Consider the following 10,218-nt stretch of genomic DNA (forward strand, 5'->3'; position numbering starts at 1 on the left):
AAATCCATCATCTGTATTGGGATATCCAGCTGTGAACGATTTGATGCCTGAAAAAGGTTGTTTTCAGTGGGTGGTTTCCACCCACTCTCCTTGTTGATTTGTTTTAGTTTTGGGGGGAATTGTGCTTAGTTTTGGGGGGAATTGTGCTTCTTTATCTGTTTTTATCTTGGACTTGCCTTGACATGCCACTCGGAGCACCGTCTGTAGTGGTCTGGTGCAATTTATGGACCAGGAAGTGCGTTTGAGGGCAACCATTATCAAATTGGCTGAATTTTCTTCGGTAGTCTTGTTGGATTCTGTGAGGCCCTTAAAGGGTGTGTTTAGCAGTATAACGTCCTCCTACGTTGTTTTAAAAATGCATGGGTTTGGTCAAAACCGACCTTTGGGCAAAACCTTGCAGATGGAACTAGCAGAATTCATGTATTTTACAGAGAATTACTCCAGTTCAACAATTTTATGCATTTTATTATAAAAAAACGTACAAACTATATAAGAACATCATATAAGGCCGTTTTCAACAGGAAGAAGCGGTTTTGGGGTTTACTTACCCTTTTACACAAGCCACAAAGTGTAACGGGTGTGTATAAAATACACCTTTTTATACATCCCTACTCAGTGGACCCTATGCTGTTGTCACATCCTGAGGAAAATGAGTCAATCGCTCATTCACTTACTCCTTTTCCTTTAAGGGGAACCGTCACGTGCCCTAGTTTATAATATAAGGGAGTTATGCTTCATACATGTGGTCTTCAACATCTGTTTCTGTGTAAAATCCTGCATAAAACTTGCATAATTTCTGTCATTGGTCCTAAATGGTCCCACTTTTCCCATACCTTATTTTCACAAGAATCTCAAAGTTGACATGTTATACCAGCAGGTGTGAATGTGATGAGCCATTACAAGCCGTTTTGAATATCTCACCTGGTGGTATAATATGTCACCTTGGAATTGTTTTTCTTTGTTGCTATATTTGATCAATATTCCCTTCATTTTACTCTTCATCACGCCCCCGTTTGTCATATTTTCCGAACCTACCTTTTTACCCAATTCTCTGTTGTTTTAGTTTGGTCTTCCACGATCCCTCCCCACACGGTCTCATCCCCCTGTTTGTTATTGAATGTCTCTATCGGTGTGTCTCTCCCCTGGGTGCAGAGTGTGTGAACGCCTTCGCCCTGGTGGTACATCCGCCCACTGAGCAGGAGAACCTGCTGTTCAGCTTCCAGCTGACGGGAGAGGAGACGGTGAAGAGCGACTGGCTTCGCACCCTCTGCCGACACGTCGCCAACACAATCTGCAGGGCCGACTCGGTGAGAGGCACTCACACACCGTCTCTCCCGCCCCCCCCCCCCCCCCCGCCGTCGGATTTATTTTAACGTTTAAATTATTTAACGATTGCAGGCTGTGATCCACTGTTATGTTTCATGATGCTGAGTAACACACACGAGCGGCTCTAAAGATCGTGTTGCGTTGGTGCAGCGTTGCTCAATAAACGTAGAGGTAACACTGCGCTCGGGATCACCCCCTTTTTTTTTTACCTCTGGATGGCTATGGCTTATTTAGATAAAGGTGTTGGAATATTAGCTGGCAGGCAGTGCAGGCAATGAGTACTGGAAGAGGAATTCCCCTAAGCCCCATCAGAATTGCATCTCTACCGAAGGTATTCCTTGTCTTTGGATCACAATGAGCCTTGGAACTATTTTTAGAAGTCCAGTTGTAGCGTGATGAACATCTATCATTGCTCCATTTCATTGTACACATGACAAGGAAAACAAGCATATATATTGTATGAATGGCATATGCAATACAAGCCAGAGAAGATGAAGTAGCCAGCAGGAGAATTGACTGGTTCATATCAATTGTCCTCTCATGACATGCTTGATTAGAGGTGACACCATTTCTGTCTCATGCAAACAACACAGGTTTCGATGTCACTTGTGACACCATCTAATTCTTGCAAGGGTTTAAACGTTAATTCTGTCCCAGTAATTAGTCTTGAGTAAAATCAGGTACTATCCATGTGCTGCATGTATTATCATACATTCACCATGCATGTCATTCACCATTAGGGCAATATTGATGTATTTTTGCCATCATATTCCATATTCCACTGGCCACTGTGTCGGGACAACACTACACCTAACGGCCAACAGGGGGCGATGTTGGCCTCCGGTCTGGCCTGAACAGCTCAACAGCTGCATTCCTAATGCTCTCTCTACTGGGTCAACGGTGCGCTGTGAATACCAACGACTCGGAGCCCCTGCTTGTTAAATGTGTACTGCAGAGAAGGGGTGGAGGAGGAGGAGGAGCAGTAAGGGAGAATAAAGACTTGTGTGTACACGGCTGCACACACACAAGCCTATTGCACTGTTGGGCATTTCCACTGTTCACTCTATTGCCACTGCGTCAAGTATTATTTCGGCCCTCGCACTTGTGGCATCGCACCCCCCCCCCCCCGACCCCCTCTGAAAGCAGTATTTATTTCAAGGTTTTTGTTGAAATGTTGCTCTAGTTTGAACAATTGTTGAATTTGTTGCATCCCTGTCTGCTCTTCCCTTGGGGTCCTCGTGGTGTAACCCAGGACGACCTGATCCAGAGAACTAGTCCCGAGCCCCTCCAGGTCAGCACCAAGGACATGGACAGCACCTTGAGCAAGGCCTCCCGAGCCATCAAGAAGACCTCCAAGAAGGTACATCACACAGCTGGTCTCCCCGTGCGCCTTGTGTCCTGAAGGTTACCTGGGAGAACTGTGGGGTGCTCTACGCACACCACTTGTATGAGAACTCCAACTGGGCCTTTTGAACTCTATATTATCCAAAAAGATTCCAGACTCAAGTAAGCGCTTTGCTACAATAGACAAGGCTGCCTTTCTGCGATTTATTGATGGATCTTTTCAAAGGACCACACTTTAGGGCACCAAAAGAAATGAAAATAAATGTGAGGAAAATAAGTTTTCTGAAATGGAAAGACTTTGGAACATGCATGGTGCTGGTACTGTCCAACAGAAATAGCAGGCATTTTACAACCCACCACTTTCAGATCCGTTGTGTTTCTTCCTGGCATTAGCCTCGCGTCAACCTTGATGGACAGCAAGAGGGTACATGTTCACTTTGCTTCTCTGAATGCAGGTCACGCGGGTGTTCTCCTTCAACAAGACGCCCAAGCGTGTCATCCAGAGGGCCTTCATGGCCAACGGCACGACGGAGGAGAGGAGCCCCAGGCTGAGCGCCGAGAGCCGCTTCGCCAGCAGTTCCACCCTGGCCGTAAGTCCACCGACTGGCTTGCTCGTGATAATCGCCCGGCTAAAACACGCCAAAAGAAAAAACCTTTCCCACTTATAAGAGTGATCATCTGCATGGACGGATAGCTGGCCTGCGGCAGTGTGAATGATCCCCCCGCCCCCCCCCCCCCCCCCCCCCCGCGCGGTTCTCCAGACGCTGCCCTCCACCTATCGATGGAGTTTTAATCGGGCGACGGGTGGTGTGTGTGTACGTGGTACACACAGGTGTGGGAGAGCAGGTCGTCGATATGGCCCTTCATGGCCCACTTTGTTTGGAGGCGAACGAGAAAAATACCTTGTTTTCCTAATCAATAAAAAAGAGAAGCGGTGGATATGAGAAGATGGCGGGGGTGATGTGTGGGCGGGTATAAGGAATAGCTCTCCATCCAGGAGGCCTCATCCTCTCCACCTACTGTCTGGCCGTCTACGGAGGCTGCCAGCGGGATTATGTCTGAGTTGTGTTAACCTGTCTACGGGGCCTGTCTGCTCCGTCACCCAACCGCCCCGCTCTCGCCTTTCTATGGATCTATATCTAGCTATCCATCTCGTCTCGTCTTTCTTGGTGTCGCCTTGGAAACGCTCACCCACTCCATAGGGAGCAGAGCATAAGCAGCGAGAAAAGAACAGGGGTAGGTGGGGGGGGGGGGGGGGCTGTCCTCGATTTGTCCATCTGTCTAATTTCCTATCCATCCATTCTATCCTTTTAAACCTTTGGTGGCAGGCCAGGCGTTTGATCCTTTCATCAGGGTTTGTTTTTGTTTTGTGCGTGTGTTTTGTTTTAATGTGATGTGGGTTCCAGGTTTTAAATTGTACGGTGTCAGGGGGGCCTTCTATGGGGGTAGTATGTTGCAACGCTACATAAAGCCCGGAGCCTCGCCCGACAGCGGTGCTAAAGCAACCTCTATAAAATGTCGATTACGGCTCTCGCCCTCGAAGTCCAACCCGATTCAAGTATTTTGGACAGCTAGGGGTTCTGAATATTGGAAATTAATTCTACTGTATTTTCCGGACTATAAGTCGCGGTTTTTTTGTAGTTTGGCTTGCCCTGCGACTTACATTTCGAAGCGACTTATATGCCAAAATTGTGCGTACATAATCTTCGGCCGCAAGATGGCACCGTCATTCATTAGGCCTACAACTGAACGCTGCAAGCCTACTGCACCACCGAATAAATTATATATAAACTAGACCGTAGACAAAACAAAAGAGAACACAAAATTAAATGCCGCCAAAAAGAAAAAGCTATACTGCACAATTTAAACTGCAGATTATAAAGTATGCAGCCGAAAACGGCAATCGAGCAACAGAAAGAAAGTTTGGGGTGAGTGAAAAACTTGTCCGGGACTGGCGAAAAGCCGAGGAAACTCTTGTTTAAATGTTTAAAAATAAATGCGACTTATACACCGATGCGACGTATATATGTTTTTTTCCTCGTCATGGAGCATTTTTTGACTGATGCGACTAATACTCGGGAGCGACGTATAGTCCGGAAAATACGGTATATACGGATCGAGCCATCCAGTTTTTATTTTAAAAACGTCAAATATTCTTACCCGGACTAATTGGGCGACCTTTTGACAGAGGCCAGGAGGTATAAATGCCGTCGCGTCAGGGCCTTTCTTTAACCGCTGCCTTCTCCAAGAATGGATGAATTCATGAATTAGCCTTCGATCAGGCCTTGTAAATGCTTTCTTCTCCAGCATGTAGGGACTTATTTGTCAATTCTGTAATTTTCTAAAGCCCCAACTTTACTGCAATCCCATTTGTACGAGATATAAGGCTACTCATCCAATAGTAATATCAAAGTGTTAGCTCGCTGGTGTCACAAAAAGGTGTCATGCAGCAATGCCATGATGCTTGCACATTTATTTATTTATTGAATTTAAATGATTGAAACGCCCATTTCCTCCCTTCAGTTCAGATTCAGTGTTTCCTTTTTGAAGGTAGAATCTTTCCATCCAGTCTACCTTCACTATTATCCATCAATGTCCTCGCATGTCCTCATCCTTTGCCCCGTGTCCTCCTGTTCTGTCCCTGTGTTTGTGTGTGTTCTCTCTCCCAACCCCGTCGTGTTGCTGTGCTCCCAGATGTCCCGCTCGGCCTCTACCTTCAGCTTGAGCGATTCGGCCAAGAACAGCGCCATTGTGCAGCGCTCAAACTCTCTGGACCACCCGCCCCTCAGATCCAGGGTGTCGATCTGTGTACGCGACCCATGCAGCCCTGCTCCGAACCCTCCTCCGTCCGCCACTAGCACTAGCGCCCGGCCGAGCCCCCAGGCGGCCACAGGCACGGGGGCTCTCGCCGGCAGTCAGAGCCCTGGGCTCCCATCTAGCCGGGTCAGCCTGCTCCTCAAACCGGCCCCCCAGGCTCCCCGGACGCAGTCCAACCCTAGATTCCCCACGGCTACGTCAGGCCATCGCTCCCCGAGCTCCAGTCCCCGGAGCCGTGTCCCCGCCAGCCTCCGAGCCCCCCACCTCAACCTAAAGCCCACCGACACGGCCCGGAGGAGCGTGCGGCAGGCCCCCCCCGCGGTGTATCAGGCCAGGGTCTCTGTTCTGGTGCCCCACCTGACGTCGTACGCCCGAGGCGGGAACCCTTCCGGCGGGTCGGGGCGGGACGCTCCCCCCGCGGATCCACGGAAGCCGGGCCCGACCGGTCCGCGCAGGGAAACCCTGCTGTAGAGCGCCGGCAGTCGGACGTGAGCATGCCCCTGTTGTCCACGCTGGGGATGCACCCGTACCGTTTCCTCTGCATTGAATCCCTACGGCAGCGCCTCCATATTACCTCGAGACACCATGTATGACCTTTTAGTTTTGGCATACTAGAGGCAAAAAAGTAATGGAATCCCTGTGATTGGATTTAGTTCTCCATTGTTTTGATTATCGCGTACACTTCAAAAAAAGCCTTGCCAAGTATCTTATCCAAATACAGACTAATTATACGTATCGGTGCATCCTTGGTCCAAGATCAACTTCCCTTTATAATTTGTTATTATATCACTAATTGACCAGATAAGTAGGAATTGTATTATTAGTAATCGGCTAACTACAACTAACCTTAATGATCAACCAATAAAAGCCATACAACCGGTGTGTTGGCGGTAATGGTCAAGATCTGGGTAACCTCATTCTCTTCCATGTCACGTGTGACACCAGAAGGTAGTGGTGTTGGTGGATGCACATTAACATGGCTTTGGGCACTTCTTTCTGTCACTTGCTTTTAAGGAGAATGCTGGAGTTTTAATTTCCCGTTTTGTTGAATTCCCCCTCCCAATGTCTGTCGTTACCGGTCAAAGACAAAATGGTGATTAGTGAGAAGCGGTCTGAACGGAGGATGGTAAAGAGCAACCGTCTTTCTCCATCTCCACCATTATGTAATTGGTCCAAATGTCAAGAGGCATTTCTGGGATTTGTCAGAAATCTGCTTAAAAATAACACACAGCATTCAATTTACTCTAGCTGGAGTCCCACTTGGTGTTTTTTGGCAATGTGCAGTTGACAGCGGTTCAATCATTTTTTTCTGTTTCTGTTTTGCTATATTTTTCCTTGAACTGATTACCTCACTGCTTTCTCCCAAATACACTGTTCTGTAGCCATAATGAAGGGACAGAAAACGCAACCCATCGCTAAAACAAGTACACACGGTCTCAAATAAACACATGTTGTTGCGATTGTGCTTTCTGATTAGCACAAATGGGTGGCAGGTGGGTGTTCTTGGAAAATGCCATCCCAGTCCCCAATTTGAGCCAATTATAAACAGTATTTTCAATTACCTGTGTTTTCTCTCATGTTTGACATAAGTGATTGTTGCTATTTATATTGAATCCTTTATCCTTTAAAAGGCATGCATAATTCAGTGATATATATCAAATTAAACTGCATTCCCCCGTCTACCATTTTGATTTAAGACATCTACTTAATGCACTTCAGACAAACCCATGCTTTGGTGGCAGTGTGGCCTTTAGTTTTGAGGTGAGAATAAGGCCCATAAGATATGTGTTTGGTTGTAAGAAACTTTACTGATTCCACTTTGAATCAGTAAACAACCCCAGCTGTATGCCGCCATCTATTGCTTGTGCTCTGTGTTTCTGCATAGACACCTTGCTAACTAACATGTAATCAGAGCTGCCATTCATCAGCACTCCACTCATTCAGCCACTGCAAGCAAACAAAGACCAATGAGCAGTTTGTTCTTGTTTACAGCGAAAGTATTGTGTGCCTTTTTCTTTTGTTTGCATGTTTGTTTTTGACTTTGCAGAGCCCCGAAGGTTCGTTTAGTTTGGCCCTCAGTGTATTTGTTCGCTCTCTCTTTCTCTTACTTGGAAGACGGTAAGGCCCTTGAGAGGGCTTGTGCGTCAAAGGGTAATTACAATGAGAGCCAGACATACATGGAAAACAAACGTAACGATTGCTTTGTCATTGTGGGGCATTTGATTAACTGCACTTTGGAAACCTGTTTGGACTTGTGAGGCATATGAACAAACACGTGCAATTGTTGGGTGATACACACATTAGGTTCACGGGTGCCATCTTGTACATCAACCTGTTTGTTGTTTTGCCTCTTTCTCCTAACTGCCTCTTTAAAGAGTAGCTACTCACTGATTGAACATGTAAGTTCATGACCATCTAGCACTATTCTTTAATATATATATTGGTGTACTTCGCTTTTTACAAATGTTTTGTACAAAGAAGTTTTTAAACTGTAAAATGATCTGTGTAACAAATACATTACATTTTTTTGTATTTGAAAAAAAATACAATCAATGCTGACCAATATAAATGACCATGAATAGTGTACAGAAGACGATCCATTGTCTGTAGTTACTCTTTCTAAACACTGGTGTGGGTCAATGGGACTGAACAAAATCTGCCACCAAATGGGAGCATTCCCTTCGATTGTTCACACGCAACCCTGAAGTCTGAAGTCACACGTTTCAGTCCTTTTGACCCGCCTGTTCTCTCCCTTCTCCTTTTGCAGGCCCGTCATTCGCCCTCTATGGTCAGCCTGCATTCCGTGTTCGAGCGAAAGTACCACACCTTCAGCCGATCCACCACCCACCTCATCTGAACATCTACCACATTCCCCAACAATAATATATATATTCTTGGTCCATAGTGAACAAACCGTAATGCCAGCATGGTTCAAATGTGATGCTTTGGTCATATCAGCATTTGTCCGGGCCGTCCCACCAGTCTTGTGGCGTCTAATAGGTTCTATATTAGATCTTATCAAGTTCAACCCCATCATGCTATTTCTATGTGTTTCTAAATGTATTTCCTTTATTCCGTTGACTTTACCTAATGGCTTCTGAACGTGGAGGACGCTTGCTCCATCCAACAGCATGGCCTGTGACCCAAATGTCAGGTTCTCCAATGGTATTGCACAGTGTTAGGGGCCCGCTTTGGATGAACGCCGGCACTACCGGGGTATAATCTACCATTTTGATCAATGAAGGATATCAGGCTCTTATTTTTTTTATTTTATTTCGGTATTAGTTGCATAGCTTGTTGGAGACGGTCTTTTGAAATATCTATATTCACTGAACATTTTATCCTTAGCAACGTAGATACAGTTCACCTAACAGCGATAATTTGAACAATTATTAACAATTTGAGTGTTGTGTTTCGTGAAGGTTCCTACTTTGCCTCCAGCTTTCATAAAGCTGGCTTTATGTTTTTAGCTTTGTTGACTCAGCGGATCAAGTCGAACTGTTGTTACCCTTCTGCTTTTAAAATTTTTGGTCTTTTCCTTTTCTTATGTTTGGTCAGAGGAAGGGATGCTGCATCAAGTATATATTTATTGTTGCAGATTTAATGTTCTCCTCGTTTCTATGTTTTCAGTCATCTGTTTGTTTTTCTACTTCATGTTGTTTGTTACTTTTGTGGTATATATTGTCTAATTTGGGGTTTTAATTGTCTATTTTCCTTGACTGTTATATATTTAATGCACTTCCACATTGGAGATTGAAGTTTACTCATTATACTGCCTCTTGAGTTTCCATTGAGATTTAGATTATTTCCGATATACAATGGGAAACGGGACTAATTCACATTTTCAGTCCGTACAGAACACTGACGTTGTTATGCCAAGTCTGTAATGTTATGGTTGAAAATGCTTTTACTTCAATAAAAGTCCATTTCATACAATCTTTATTTTTTTGTATCGGCTAATGGAATATTTCCATATAAACCAATGTGGGCTATCATTGTTTCCTTTACCTTCACATGAGTTGTTAAGGCGTGTTGCTAATTGCATTGCAGTCATTTTAAAGTACACTCAAATAGATCGCACATAAGGCAGGCCATGTAATCCATTATTGTGACGTACCCCTTTTTACGTGTCAAAACGGTTAATTTGAAGGAGGAAAAGGCTTTTAAGAGAATCAACAGGGGCATGAAGAGATGCCATTGAGCCATGACATCCTTCTCACACAAGCCCGAACCAACTGGGGCCAGGGGCCGGATATGCTCCAAATATAATGCATCATTCAGATCAGTCAATTCAGTTCAGTTGCCTGTATAATAACATGTATAATTCCCATGTCGCACCACCACAACTGGATATTTAGTGGCATTCTTGTGTGGTTGTAGAGTTGTGAGACATAACAGCAGACGTGCTCTCCTTGGAAATAAATAGGCTATACGAGTTTGATTACTGACTGGTTTCAAATAAAGGTGTTTGATTTTTTTATGTGAACAAGGCATTTAAATCAATTTCTGGTAGGTTATACACATTTTTGGGAGGTGGAAAATCTTTTTAAATAGTACATATATAAATGCTTCAGACTTCAGATATTTATGTATCGTATTACAGCCAAATAAGCTATTTCCGAAAGTTGGTAGCGCAAGGAGATGGAATGGAAGTCATCGTCTTATGTATTTTAGTGAGGGGGGAAAACTAAAAGCTAATAAAAAATACCTACTGACACGGTAGGTGTATCG

The 10,218-nt window shown here is 44.9% G+C and overlaps 1 protein-coding gene across 5 annotated transcripts in view; it reads left to right on the forward strand.

Annotated features, from left to right (window-relative positions):
* The window catches only part of ect2 (epithelial cell transforming 2), a 39,023-nt gene extending 29,600 nt beyond the window's left edge, over positions 1–9,423 (forward strand). For 3 of the 5 annotated variants that reach the window (XM_060066646.1, XM_060066648.1, XM_060066647.1), the window contains 5 exons: positions 1,153–1,307; positions 2,579–2,686; positions 3,126–3,260; positions 5,365–5,975; positions 8,255–9,423. In XM_060066646.1, coding sequence (XP_059922629.1) covers positions 1,153–1,307; positions 2,579–2,686; positions 3,126–3,260; positions 5,365–5,958 — 992 coding nt within the window. In that variant the 3' untranslated portion in view covers positions 5,959–5,975; positions 8,255–9,423. The remainder of the gene's footprint in view (positions 1–1,152; positions 1,308–2,578; positions 2,687–3,125; positions 3,261–5,364; positions 5,976–8,254) is intronic. The other 2 variants (XM_060066649.1, XM_060066650.1) reach the window with 1 other exon arrangement.
* Positions 9,424–10,218: the final 795 nt, after the last annotated feature.

This window comes from Gadus macrocephalus, chromosome 12, assembly GCF_031168955.1.
Source record: "Gadus macrocephalus chromosome 12, ASM3116895v1".
In the NCBI taxonomy this organism is placed as follows: domain Eukaryota; kingdom Metazoa; phylum Chordata; class Actinopteri; order Gadiformes; family Gadidae; genus Gadus; species Gadus macrocephalus.